Raw genomic sequence first — 14,904 nt, 5'->3', positions numbered from 1 at the left:
AACGTTGGATAATCTGCTTCATGGCACTTCTTATAAGACAGTCCAGAGTTATTTTAGCTAACTGTGACATAGTTTTCTTTCTCTAAGTCTCAGCAAGTTAATGAGAAATCTCAGAAAAGAACCTTTTTTAGTTCTCAACCCCCTCCTAAATCCTACTCACAGGGCTCTGCAGTATCTGAGTGACCCTCTTCCTCTGCTCCATCATGTTGAAGTCCTGCCTCAGGTCCGGAGACATGTTTCTCTCCCGGATATACTCCGGGTCGTTTTCATTGATGCGATCGAAGTACCTCTCCTTGTGAGGCATCGTGGCAGGGGGAGGAGTAGTGATCACCACCTCACTGGCATCAGTACTCATGCTTCAGCTCTGCGGATGATGGCCTTCACCTGGAAAAAAGTGAGAAAGGGGCAAGAGTGATTAGCAATTGAAAGGAGGACTTTGAATGCAACTTCCAAGTTCGGACACACATAACAGTTCTCTTCAGCTCTGCAGAATGATGTCTAAAATGAGAGCGGAACAAGTGAATAATTACCATAATTAGGAAGTTAAGGAAAAACTGTAGAAAAGTGTTTAAAAACCATTAAAGAGATCTCTGGTACTTTGTAACCATCTCTACTCGAGCTCAAATAAAAACCACAGCAGAACAATATTAAAAATAATGAAATCCAAAATATACACTATATATTTTATGACAACATTTCCTGTATCATTTTACATCACATTCATCACCCCCCAACATGGTTTTTTATTATATTTCTCCTTCTTGACTCATTGAACTTCAACAGAACACATCCAGAAGACGGGGCCTCTGTTCAACATCCGCTCAGAGCTCACCTCCCAGCTCCAACGACGGCATCCCTTAATTACAGCATTTCCAAAGCATCCCATAGCTTCAGCTTATAGAAATGCTGTTGGCCCATCTGCAGCCTGCCGGCAGATCGCTGCCAGTGCCTGTGCTTGGAGGTCATGCTCAAAGCGAGCAAAGCAGCAGAAAAGGGTGGCACTGGACTGCGGCTTCAGCCGCTGCAGACATCAGGGCTTTAGCTCGTCTCCTCCGCATGCAATTGTAAGCAAGGATTCTCACCAAAGCTCATTACATTAGGAACGAAAAAACAACTTTCATGTCTTGCACTTAAAACGTCATTAAAAAAAGCTGATAAGCACTTGTAAACACAAACAGAAGCGGATCAAAAGCAGAAAATCTGACGCCTGGATTTTCATACACAGAATCAGGCTCAGAAACACGCTGAGGAACACCGTTCCTCAAACAGGCACCAAGAGGAAGGTTTTCTCAGGTTTGAAGAACAAAGAGAAGCAAGATTTGTAGGAAGAGATATTATGAAAATACATTTTAGCATGCAAATACCTACATTCAATAACGTACTTAACATAAGAATATTTGCATGCGAACGTCTTCAGTATATAAATAATTCACAGAGCAGCCAAATGTGAAGGAACGTCGCTTGGGAAGCAGCAGTAAGCAATGTGCTTCAACATGATAGTTTCCTCTCAGAGGCTCAAAACATCCCTTCCTTTGGGTCACTGCGACTACTCTTTGCAGCACTCTGCGAGCATCAAACCAATGTGTGGATCTGAGCTGTGCAGCTAAAACCTCCCACCTTTTCCAGATGAGATGTCTGGGGAGAATCCCATTAAAGCAGCTTCGGCAGCCCCAGCCCTCCTCCCGCCCGTGACGCGCCCCAGAAGCAGGCTGGCAGGAGGACGCAGGTTTCTCTTCAGCCAGTTTCCCACAACGGCGCCCAGCTGGCTCTGCTGGCATGCTGCACAGAGCATGAGAGGCTTGGGGCACTGCTGCACTGCCCCCAGATGTGAAACCCCAGACAGCACCTACAGAGCAGGGAAAGCACTCGCAGATAAGGCACAGCAAAACCACATCCCCCATTTTCTTATATACCATTATCATTAAATTACAACGCTATCCAGCTTCACACCCAGCTTTCGGGAGGGTGCCAGGCCTGCTGGATGAGCGCACCACGTCCTGGGACGTATAATCCACATCCTGGACACAGGCCCCACGAACTTGGATGGCTTCTTTATGGAGGCTGCGTTGCACTGGCTGCCCTGCCACGGGCTGAGCTCACTCAGCGCTTGCTGGCTGAAGTCCGCCACGCACGGCTGGTTGGGGGATGCTGGGGAGAAGGCGAGGAGACACTGCTTGCTTCAAGGAAGTGGGGATTTGGGGGGGGAAAAAAAAATCAGTGCGTGATCTTTCCCCACTACAGACTGTAATTAGTTAATGCCTTTTCATTTAAGTTTTTGCTTAGGGCAATGTGCTACAAGCAGGGGTACAAAAGGAGAGAAGGTTTTCCTAAAGAATGAGCCATTGTCTTCTCCAGCTGAGAGCACTGAAGCAGAAGGACAGACCTCCGGGGACAGCATCACAGCTCAACCTCCCTCTGTTCAGGTTAGAAGAAGAGAGACCCTTGTAAATCTAACAATGGATTACGTTGTTCCTTTCCCCCTGCCCCTGCAAAATAGCGGCGTTTGAGAGAGAAAAGGCAGACCATCATGAGGACACACAAGCCTACCAGCTCGGTCTCCAAGCACCACAAGGCTGAAAGAGCTCAGGACCAGAGCTGTTCGCCATCCCCTGAGGTAACTGCCTCCATCGGGGTCAGAACGGACACCTCCAAGTGCCTGCTGGTAGCCAAGACTGGTCTAGAGCTGCAGAAGGCGAGAACCTTGACCCAAGCGGCAACCACCCCCCACGGCTCCTGTTCATTACTTTTCTCTTGGAAGAGCCGCCTCATCCAGTTCTTTTTGCTAAAATGCTCCTGCAGCCGGCTAAGCCCGAGTGGCAAGCTGCTCCTCAAGTGCCAACCCACGTGGCTGGTCAGACCAACTGCACGCATGTCTGAGCTTCAAAAATCTTTGATTATTATTATGATGATTATTTTAAATAGGTTTACAGGACACAATTAGTTCAAGTCCGTTACTTTACAATGAAGCCTTACAGTGACAGAAAACCCCATTCATCTGGAAAAAGACACAAATGTGGCTGGCAATGCTCAAAAGCCACAAAAGAGATTTTCTAATTGCTCTGGACTTCGTTTTTTCCTCTTTCCTGCCAGATTGGTTTGTTACCTCCAGCCATTAAGATTACAACATTAAAGTCCTTGTGCTACAAAAACCTCCATTACTGGACATAATATGGGTATTGGGTCCAGTTGTTCCTACAAGACCTGGTTCAATGCCTGCTCTGTTGGGCCCAGGCTGACTCTTGCATAACCCCTACTGTTCGGCTGGAAAACTTTCAAACAAATCAGCCATTCTTTTATTATTTGTATCTTGCACTGATTTTTTTCTAAAAAGGGGTCATTTGTTAAAACATGCTCTGCTTCTGGGGATCTAAGAATCTGTACCTCCTTCTCAGCGTAGGACTGGCAACGACACAGAAGCAAGATAATCCCAGAAAATCCAGAAGTTGAAGTCTATGAGTTGTGACAGAGAATTATCACTCTCTATTCACCACTTTTATTTTCTGGGGCCATTCTTTTACCTAGGAGGAAATCAGTTTTGCTGCAAGGCTGCTTTGGGCTTCCACCCCTTCCAGTGGTGCTTCTGAATTACAGAGAGAGCGAGCTACCACCTTCCTGAGCAGTAACGTTTCCTATGCGTGCTATACTGTTTATATCTGGGAAATCTGTGGTCACAGAGCCTGAGATGCAGGTAGGAACGAGAGACCTCATGCCCCTGCAGCAACCAGAGGCTAAACGTAGACTGGTCAGAAGGGACACACATACACACAGAAATCGAACCTGACCTGGGATCTGATGTCCTGCTGACATGATCACTCCTGCTCAGCGGAGACGCACATCTCAGCCCACATTTTGGCCTAACTTGCCAAGCCATCGTGCCAAACAGACTCAAAGCACGCAGAGGAGCAGTTTTGGCACCTGTGGTTCAGCTCCTCTGATGGGGGGCAAAAGAAACCCTGAAAAGCAAGTCAGCGTGCTCAAGCTTTTTTTTTTATATAGGAGTCCCCATCTCCGCTGGAAATACTTTTAAGGGAGCTGTAAAACAAAGAGACCTGAAAGCCCCAGCTGCGGGGCACTCGCTAACGTCACCCTGCTTCCCCCACTTACTGCCAAACTGACCTCTGACACCGCGGCAGCAGAAAGTCGGCCGTGTGCCGCCTCCCTCTGATGCCCTCACACGGCTCGTCGCTTTGGCCTCTTTCTGTTCTGTATTTTGTACCTGTAACTGGGCGACACGAAGCAGAGCACGGCACCTTTGTCAGGCGGATATGCAGCTCTACTTAGTTTTATGTAATATAAGTTTCCAATTAATTGCGATAACTTGGAACCGGGCCTTGTAGGCTGCAAGATTAAGTCCTGATCGTGCCCATCTGACGCTTCGTAATGTCTGAGTAACACGCTGTGCTGCTTTTGCTGGAATAACTGTTTTCAATGTCAAATCACAGAAGCAGCTCAAAAATAATGAGGTCACAGAAACACAGAGTACTGGAGGGGAAAAAAAAAAAAAAAAGAAAACCAAGAGCAAGAAAGAAACCAAAGACAAGGAAAATTTCTTGCCAAAGAACACCCCAGAAAGCACTGACTTAACGTATCCTTCACAACATACGGAGCACACTTATGAATAAATACCACCATAAGAGAAATTCAGCAACAGAAAAGGGAGCAAATGATTAGATCGCCTAGCAACAACTCATTAACCTACCTTTTATTCTGACTTTTTATGGTGGGTTTCAGCCATCCCCATTTTCTCTACACAGTGCAATCCATCTGTTAGAGTTTCCAGCACCATAAACCAAGGGTGTGTGCACCGCATAATTAGCCGCTATGGCTGATTTCGGGTCTGAGCTCTCAAGCTAGACGAGACCGCATCCGAGCGCTTCTTTTAAGGCACATTGTGTTATTCTGCTCTTGCTACTTCTCGCCTGCTTGCTTTTAAGGAACAGTCTGCTCTTTCTTCCCCCCCTCCGGTATCTTGTCTGCCAGGAGACTTGTTGGAAGCAAGCTGGATGTCTCTTGATCTCGGTTCCAGCCTCCCTGTGAAACAGGCAGGTTCCAGTCTGAATCAAAGACTTGGCTCTCGCCAATGCTGTCAGCTACACAAGCGAGATGGCAGAAGGAAACACGCTTAAGGAATATGAAAGAATAGTTAAGAAGGACAGGAAAACAGGTAGGGGAATATGGACAGAGACTAAGGTCACTGTCGCTATCTTTTAGCATTAGGAATTCAACTTGCAATCCTCTCTCCTATAAGTTTTAGTAGTGATATATTATTGAGCAATCACATCCGTTCTAGGACAAGAAAATTCTTGGATAACACCTCAAAACTCATTTATTTTCCCTCTCTCTTTTTTTTTTTTATTCTTTTGATCAGGACATCAAATGCCATAAATATCTGACAATAAATTGACAGATTACATTCCCTCTTACGTTACAAGCGGCTTGGATTTCATTTATCAGTCTCACTTCACACATCAGTAAGAAGAATACGATGTACATTCATACACTAGCATCTTCTAAACATAACTTGCGGAACTGAAAATACTTGTACTAGACTAGGTAGTTAGCATTTGTTCAAAATTAACTGATTTTACTAATATACAGTGATTCTGTACACAGGTACTCAAGGAAGTCAAACTGTCAAATTACACCCTTACGTTGACACAAGGTAGTATTTGCATTAGGAAAAAAAAAAAGCAGTCACACCTCCCACCAACCCTCCCAGCCATCCAGTCCTTCTGCCTCTGTCACCTCTTCACGTTCGTGCCAGCTTGTGAAGTAGGATGGGTGGGAGAAACTACTCATCTGCTGATTTTACGTTTGGGTTTATTTTTTTTTTGGTCAGCCTGAACTTTTGTTTTTAAATGGCTGTTATTTTTGGCTGTGTCAGCCCCCCGGCCAGCTCACTGCACAGCTACCCATGCTGTTCTGGTACGGAGCTGGTGATGATACGGGGATGCCTCAAACTACTCCTGCCAGCACAGGGCAGACACAATGATCCGTCATACTACAGCCCAAACTGGTTACAAACCAAATATGCTAATCCACTGCCATGCACTTAATTTAAGTCTTTCTGCTTTTGAACAGAGTAAGCTAATGAAATAGTCATCATCTCCTTTCAGACACCACATTAAGGAGACTATGTGGCGGCAGGATATTTTTCCTGAGAAGTACGAACTTGAGTGTATCTGAACCCATTTTTTGTTTCTGTACTAAAGCTAAAGCATCATTTTTGCACGCTCATATGGTGCAACACTAAAGTCAACATGAATATGCAAGCAGTTCAACTCATGCTTTGCTCAGTGCGAGCTGGAGCTGAACCACAGCCAGTTTCTTCTCCACTGCTAAAAAGTGAGATGGCATCATGGGCTGCTGATATCCACCCAAAACACGAGGACAGCACCTTCACCCGAGGATGTGAGCCTTGCTGAGGTGGGGACGGTCACCTACTGTGTGCCCACCGCATGCCCCAGAAGCAGCACCGGCCTGCTGCGGGCTGCACTGCCATGCTCTCTGACAGCCTGCCAGTGTTTTTCAGATCGAGCTGGAGTGGGGAAAAAAAAAAAAGAAAAAAGAAAAAAGAAAAAAGCCTAGAATGAGGGTTTGATGCATACAATATGCTCTACCACATGGCCATAAACGCTACTTGCATGTGTTAAGTCTCAGAACTGAACTTTTGTACTTAACCTTGCAGACACAAACTACTTTAGTCATACGCATTCGGGTATCCTTTCACTGTTGTGCGACAGCTTTTAACGATGGAGAGCCCGTGGTGAGCTCCTGTTCTGGGTGGCAGGACTACAAAGAGCACCAACAGCCCCAGAGGAGTGTGCTCACACACCACGGGGCTTCCATGCCTCGCTCCATCCTCTTGCTTGCTTGCACCAGCACGGTGCTACGGCCGTGCAGACAGCAGGAGCACTGAGATTACACTGCTCTTTACACACACACGCAAATTGCGTCCCTAAAACCTCACTTTAAGAGAAGGTCGGTCACCCACAGATACCAAGTCGGTTCGTTGTTTCCCTGTCCCCATACTTGTTCCTTTAAAAGCAAATTTTCTTTTGCTATTCCTATTTCTTTTGTAGTTGCATATTTTTAATAAGTACCCAGTACACTGCAATTCACCAGACAGAGTTTTAATTTAGAGGTGAGTTACGTTTTGCTTGGATGTAAGTCTTATTTACATATGCAAACACATGCATATATTTAGAAATGACATTGAAGTGCACTTGGAGCGCCTGAGAGCTGCCACCTCTGCCTGGGTACACAGGGTGACTGGTCCTACGAAATGGTGTGGAGTCTGTGCATGCAGGCTATTTCTGAGGCAATTTAAAAAAATCACCTCCTTAAACTGAGTAAAAGCACCAGACTGGCTAATAAATTAAACCATTTGTTAAGCAGTAATTAGCTTCTGTACTTACTAGACTTGAAAAGCATGTCAGTCCTACCTCACACCCACTTTTCCTCTGTTTCTCTTCCACCTTCTATACCATGAAGTTCACAAAAAGCACAGTAAAACTGAACTCTGCGATGAGTGCTCAAGTCTGTCTTGGTTTACATTGTTTTTCTGTATTAGCACCAAAACCCACATACAGATGTAAGGGTTCACCCAGAAGCACCTGAATACCGAGCTCAAACCGCCTGTTTTTATGGCGTGGCAAGACGCCTCTCCTGGAGAGGCGTCCTCACTGCGGCACAGGGAAGGAGACCTACAGGAGCTGCTAGGGGGAAGACCTCTCCCTGTGGCACATGCAAAAAGCTGCTCTCACAAAGCACGGCTGCGCTGAACAACAAGGATGGAACTGAAGTTAATTTCTTCTTCCTCTTCTACATTTTTCTGCCTGTTCCCACTTTGATCCAGGGCAAAAACCCAACCGCTGCGCACAGAAAGCATCCTCCCAGCCCCGCTGCCCAAGAGGACTGGGCGAGGACCACAGCAGCAGAGCAGACTTCCAGCCCATCGAGTTGCACGCTTTCTAATAACGCGTTTCCTCGTGGTGTTGAGGGCTGCTACAGAGGATCTGCAGGCAGAGGGCCCCCCGCAGAGCAGCACACAGCGCAGCGATGCCAGCAGCAGCGCTGGCTCCCAGCCGGAGACAGAAGCACGAGCCCTCTCCCAGTGCCACCACGGAGCTTACGCATCCCAAAGAATGAACTGTTCATCCCCATTTAATCACTTACATTAACAACGCCCCTACCACAGCAAGTCATAAATGTGATTAGCAAATATTTACATATTACAAAGAATCTCAGTACTTATTAGTTGGGTGTAAAAGCCTTCCTTTATCCGCTCCCGAGGCTAGCTAGCACTTCAGAGCACCAGCACGGGATACAAGTCAACTTACAGAGCAGAGATCACATTACTGGTGGTTGACCTTACCTCAGGGGACAAAAACCCCTCAGAGTAACGTCAGGGAGCTTTAACCCCAAGTGTGCATTTCCATTTAATTTTAAAACCATAAACACAGACAGAAGACAGAAATACCTATTTTCAACAAGAATAATTGCTTTTCTTTTTTTGGTTTTAAGGATTCTGATGAAACCTTGGCAACACAAGCACTGCAGCACCAAAGCAGTTTCGATTTTTGGTTCTCATGACCTAGCTTATATTCATGCTACAAACTGAATGAGGTTTCGAAAACAACAGTCAGCAAAGAGGAACAAAGTACAACACAGGTGGAAAAAAAAGATTGTATTTTAAAATTGATACTGTTTTAAAGAAAGGTGGGGCTTGGGTAATGAAAAAAATGGGTAGTGTTTTCCAAAACATTAAAACACAATAAAAAGCTATTTTTTTCTTAAAGACTTATCTCTGCTTATCTACATAATCACTTGTGGTTAAGTTACCTAAAATATTTCACGGGTCAGTAGGCAACAGAGAGCTAAATTAAAAGATTATGTTCTGGTAGTGCTTATCCGTACTAAGCTGTGAAAGTACGTGAACACATAACCCACACACATACACAAGCAATGGCTGAAAAACCTCCCTAAATCCTTTGGAAAAGATGGAACCTAGGTTCCTCTACAATAAAAACTAAAAACTTATCTGTGAGAAAAAAAACACACAACAACATTTAATTGGAAAAGCTGATTGCAGCCGAAACCTTTTGCATTTTGCAACACCCTTCCCCTCCCACTCTTGCAGCTTCCTCTGGTGACTGTTTTCTGGGGCTTCCTCTGAGCGGCACTGATGCAGGAAGAAAACAATTTCACTCTTCACGCAGACCTATGCAGCGTTACGGACAGAAGAAAGAAGTTTGATGCAGATTTTTTTTTTTTTAAATCCCAACCTGGAAAGCAGCGTTTGGAGCCACAGGGGCTACTCTGGCAATCCCTGAGAGCCCTCCCTGCTCGCTGGTACAACGTGTGACATCAGGTAGCTGAGAGGAATCTTATCGATCCCAGGGCACATCAGAAGCCTTGATTTATGACAGTTTGATTTTCCTGAGAAGCGTCACGGCCAAAGCAGCTGCCTCCCGGGCCTGAAGGAGGCCAGAGGCTGTGACGGTGGGCGACCCAGATGACGGACACGTGGCAACTGCTGGATTTCACACGTGTTTACACCAGCAGCCCATCCTGGGTACGGCAGCACGCAGCCAGACCTTTTTATAGCCCAAACCACTGGATTCCTCCTCTTCACGCCACGTCCTGACCCTTCCCCTCAGCAGCGAGCAGGCCGACAGCTCGGCGAGGACCCGAGGGCCGCGGACCGAGCACGCCACGCTGCAGCTCACCGCCCTCCGAACTCCTCAGCGAGGAAGGGGAAGCCCGGCCAACAGCTGATCCCGGCGGGGACATTCGTAATCGGAGACGTGAAGAAAAGATGAAATCGTGCCAGGCCTTCGATCATAAAGTCTTCGGGACAAATTGTATCTTTATTTATGTTACGCACCACGCCCTGCGTGATTCCCCCAAGTTCACCTCAGGATCTCTGAATCACTCTACTATAAATTTTAAACATGCAGCAGCAACATAATCCATATTAATTCACTGATCCCAGCTTAGCCATGTAAAAGTTGACTAACTCCTCAAAAAAAGGAATTTCGACACTTTACTGACCCGTACGGATATTTCATGTTACACAGAAAACAATGTCACTTTAAAAAAAGCTGATTTATGATAGTAATAACCAAAAATTAAGTACGTTTTAGATAACGCAACTGCATATACTTATTTCACGCGCGATGAACAGGTATAGAGGGAACGATCACAGATTTTTAATTATAGTTTAAAAACAGTAATTTTAGGAATCAATGAAAGTGTGAAACAAACGATGGCACCAACCCCAGGCCTGACTGTGCAGCAGGCGCGTTGCCACTGAGCACTGGGAGAAGAATGGAAAAAGAAAAACAGGCACCTTGAGAATAAAGCTAGAGATTTACTCTAGTAAATGCTCACCCAAAGACATCTATGAACTGAGGTGTAGAGAAGGTACTGTTAGTAGGACTTTAACAGCCTCTATCATCCACTGGATGGCATGGAGAAAACAAAACAAAACCAACCCAAATCCCATAGTACACTATTACTACAAATTATGCTGACAGTGGCTTTTCTCACTCCATTCAGTCTCAGAAGGATCTTGCTTTTTCTTTTCATTACTGGAATAAGTTTTGCCTCAACATATTGGACAAATTTTCCCCTTCTTGGTCCATTTGCAACCATAAATTAAATGCTAATGCGTGTTAAAACATAACAAGAAGAAAGCAGCATTTAATTAAGGTTGCCAAATACATGCAAAATTCTCATCTGCAGAGGACTTAACTTGATATGCACACTTTATGCTACCATTTTTCATATTTTCTTGGCTGGCTCGGGGCGATCCTACCCTTCCCAACTCGCGCATTTCAGTTCTCCAAATGCCACCCCAGCACATCTGTCCACGAAGCGAGGGTCTGAACTGGATACATGAACACATCAGGGCTAAGAACAATTTGGGAGAGGAGGGCAGGGGAAAGTACGGAGCAGAGAAGGGCCACATGGAGGTTCAGAGGGCAGCCAGGACCTCCTTTATGAAAGTTCAAAAGACAGCTATACTTAATTACCAGAGTTCAAAGCATCTTGCTTTAATTATCCTTCCCTGGGAAATCCCTAGATTAATGGTGGTGCACTAATGCTTTTTTCTGTGTTTACTCACATTTCTAATACTGTCTTTAGCTTGCTTCAAAATAATTAAAAAATACTTGACTAGTAAATCCAAGTTTCTACTGCAGTCAAAGTCTTACCTACATAAATATGCACATTAATCTCAATTGACTTGGCCTGCATTTGACCTGTTTCTTGTCTCTGGCACCTTCTGCTAACAGCACTAGAAAAGCAAATTGAATTTAGAGAGGCAAAGGTCTTATATACCTTCAGGAATGGAAAATTACTCAACTGGATTTCAAGGCAGCCAGTCTGAAGTCAAATGGTCATTTTGGACTTAGCCACAGCGCTGAGCAGAGAAGCAGATGTGCCCAGCACAGCAGCCAGCACACCCCTGAACAAGTGCTGAGGATTTATTGACAAACGCCTCGGTAGGACACACAGCGAGGGGTACGGTGAGTCAGTGCTAAGCGCATAGAAAGTAGTTTTTAAGATGTCAAAAGCAGAATGTATAAATACTTCATAATTAGGCTGCTATTATTTTCCAGTTCAAGCAAGCAATTATTTATGTTCATCACTCCTTTTCCATCATCACCTGCAAGCATTGGAAGCCTGGATAATAAAAGAAGATGCTCCGCAAACTACTCCAGTATCCCAGCACGGATGCACCCTGCATACTGTCCACAATCCTGGGTACATGCAAACACCTGCAGTGGTTGTTTCTAGAATGCAGCCTGACATCAAAACCTGCTGGAGATTTACACTATATTCTCTTTCACCTAAGCAGCTGCATGAAATGTGAAGAAAATTTGCCGATTTTCATGTCTAATGGTCAGCCAGTCCAAGGCACCGGTGACAGAATTTCCTAACAGCCAAGGCGGCACCAGCAAGCAGCTCCACAGGACACATACTTTCTACCAAAACACTGCCATGCAAGTGAAGAAAAGCTTTTCTACAATTTCTGTAAGAGGAAAAACAAGGCAGGCTCCTAGAATGAGCTGCAGCAGCAGTAACTCATGGCCAGTCGCTAAGACCCAGGTCATGATTTTGGATCAGCGTGTGCAGCCTCTAAGTGACCACATACCCAGCACGGCAGGCGTTCCTGCTATTCCTTCCCCAAGCAATTCTTCCATTTTTGACTCCTATTTTTCTTTGTTTATAATTTTAAGAATATTCTTAATCAACAAATACATCAGATGGATCTGTCAGATACAACAATTTCAAGATAATGTGTCAATGATTATGACAGAATTCATAAAATAGCATAAAAGTTGTTTTATTTGAATTTTCTAAGCTCGTTTGTATACCCACTAAAAACGATATTTGCCTGCTTGCAATTAAAGTTGCTTATGTTTGCACTGAAAGCCAGGAACAGGCACGTAACCCACTGGCTGGGAGCTCAGAATCTGTGAGTGCGGAGAGATGTGGGGGCAAGTACTTCTCTCAGTTATATCGTCATGAATCAAAAGCAACTGATTTACAATTTAATCAAAATTACTGTAAAAATGACACTAATTTTACCTTTGGCAATGCTTTTTTTTTTTTTTTTTTTTTACACTACTTAACTCATGGAAATCATCCTAGGTAAACATGGTATTTCAGCTTACGCCATAAGAAAATTATTGATGATACAAAAATGTCAGAGGCTACACAGAATACATATATTACATCTGCTGGAAGAGCGAAAGTAAATCACATCTTTTCTATGGCTTTCAGTTATTTTGGTCACTTATGTTTTGGGTTGTTTTCAACATCTGTAAAAACCTAATACTGCTTTAATTTTCATCAAGTAATTAGAGACCTCTGTAGTAACGTATGACCATGCCAAAAAAACACCATGAAAGCTGATTAATACAGTGCTGAATAATAGGTGATTAGATGCCTGCCAAAGGCTGCATTCACGACAGCATCCACAGACATGCAGGAATGCTGTGTGGGACGGCACCGCACCAGCGGGCTCCGGCTCTGCAGCAAGCACCGCATCTGTGCTGGAACACATCTCCCGCTCCAAAAAGGGAAAGAGGAGGCTGAGGAGGAATCTGGTCCCCCTAGTCTGGTCTCAAAGGCTTCTGGAGGGATAACAGAGGATGCTTCTTTTGGAGTTGGGAAGTATTTAGACTTTTTTTCCCCCTTAATAAAGATGTATTCTTCTAGCTTGCTAAATTGTTGAATTATTTGAGGCAGTGATGTAGCAGGATTTCTGTTTTTCATCCTAATTACTGGGTGGCACTTACTTTCAGTGTGCATTAGAGTAAGTATTTAAGATACCATTTGTGAGTTACTGTAGGTTCTTTTTAATTCTGTAGCACATAGCTATGGGAGTTTGAATTCTGCCTGCCTCATCAGCATTATGTTCTCCCTGTAATAAATGATCAAAACGGATCAGAGTTAGCACTGCAGAGCAGTTAGAAAGAGGTGAAGGAAAGTATGCGAAGTTCTGTGCTGAATGAACAGACTGTTTCCTGTGACTTCTGGCTTCCAGCTCAGAATGCTGGGATTCATAATGAAAAACACTCCTACCTGGTGCACAACCCCTGCCCCTCATTCAGAGCAATTACACAATACGAAACTTGAAGACAGGTTTTCATTACGTGTATCCTGTGTTCGTTTTCATGTCACATTGAAAGTGGTGTTTGTAATCCGGTGATTTTGAGCAACAAGACCTGTGGTTTCTCAAAAACTAAAATGGGTGGAACTATTCCAAGTGGTCAAAATTATTTTTATTTTTTATTTTTTGAAGTTATTCTCAACTGTCACATTAATGAGACATTGGATACAAAGCTTTTAATAATTATAAATATGATACCTAAAATAACAAAGCATGTGATAGAGAACAGTAAGTAAATAAACAAATCCACCTTGTGATGGGGCAGCAAGGAGCCCAGTGTGCTCCACAGCCCAAAGGTAGGTCAACAGCTCTCGTGAGCTAACAGCACATTGCACCCTCTCACTCTGTGGCAGAAACCACTGCCCACAACGGTAACTGCTCTCAGGCAGCTGTCACAGTATTATTTTCATCCATGTACGGGACATACACAAGGAAAAGTAATTACCAAGTGCTGCCTCATTTATTGTGACAGCACAATAGTGACCGTTCTCAAAACTATGTTGTTTGGAAATGCAATCAATGCCTTTAGGTTACTTGCCTGCATTATGTGTACTCCTAAGTTGTTTTGCGCATTTTGCGATAAAATATAAAACACTTTAAATTGAAATTGTCTCTTTGTTCTGAAAATTTGATCATGAGTTTGATTAAGTGCATCCACTTTTACTGGACTGATTTTTTTTTGGTCACTGATCTATAATCAGGTGGAACGAGCAACTTACACCTCATTGCAACCTAAGCATCAAAATCCCACAACCTTCTCTTCTAAACAGGTATCAATTTTTGTAATGCTTTAGAGAATTATTTTCTACCAACGTGTACCACGTTTGGCTTAAAGTAACCAACAGGTTCAGATAGCTACATGGCAGGAATGAATATGTACACAGTGTGATCACAGAAGACCTCAATTTCTTCGAGCACCAAGTGAGCTGGAGCTCTTGCTGACATGCAGTGTGAGCCCAGACACAAGTGCAGAACTTAGTTCAGTCAAAAAAAAAAAACAACAAAAAACCCAACCAACAACTCCCATTAAAATTAAGCTTAACCTATAAAGGAGGATAGCAAACACAATTTTGCAGACAGGGACAGTCCAACGTGTACTTGGATAATCATGTTTCCTTTAACAACAAATAGCATTTGCGCCCGTGGTGGTAATATTTCCTGAAATGTGACAAACAATGCAATAGATATGTTTGAAAATTTAAATATGTAGTATAAAG

General features: G+C 44.1%; 1 protein-coding gene across 6 annotated transcripts in view; it reads right to left on the bottom strand.

The window, feature by feature from the left end:
• The window catches only part of ADD3 (adducin 3), a 99,655-nt gene that overhangs the window by 26,071 nt on the left and 58,680 nt on the right, over positions 1 to 14,904 (bottom strand). For 5 of the 6 annotated variants that reach the window (XM_080597292.1, XM_080597295.1, XM_080597290.1 and 2 more), the window contains one exon: positions 161 to 384. In XM_080597292.1, coding sequence (XP_080453418.1) covers positions 161 to 355 — 195 coding nt within the window. In that variant the 5' untranslated portion in view covers positions 356 to 384. Of the gene's footprint in view, positions 1 to 160; positions 385 to 4,699; positions 5,032 to 14,904 lie in introns of all 6 variants that reach the window. The other variant, XM_080597291.1, reaches the window with a different exon arrangement.

This window comes from Anser brachyrhynchus (genome assembly GCF_964034855.1).
Source record: "Anser brachyrhynchus genome assembly, chromosome: 6".
Classification (NCBI taxonomy): Eukaryota; Metazoa; Chordata; class Aves; order Anseriformes; family Anatidae; genus Anser; species Anser brachyrhynchus.
This window is presented reverse-complemented; position numbering and strand designations above follow the sequence as displayed.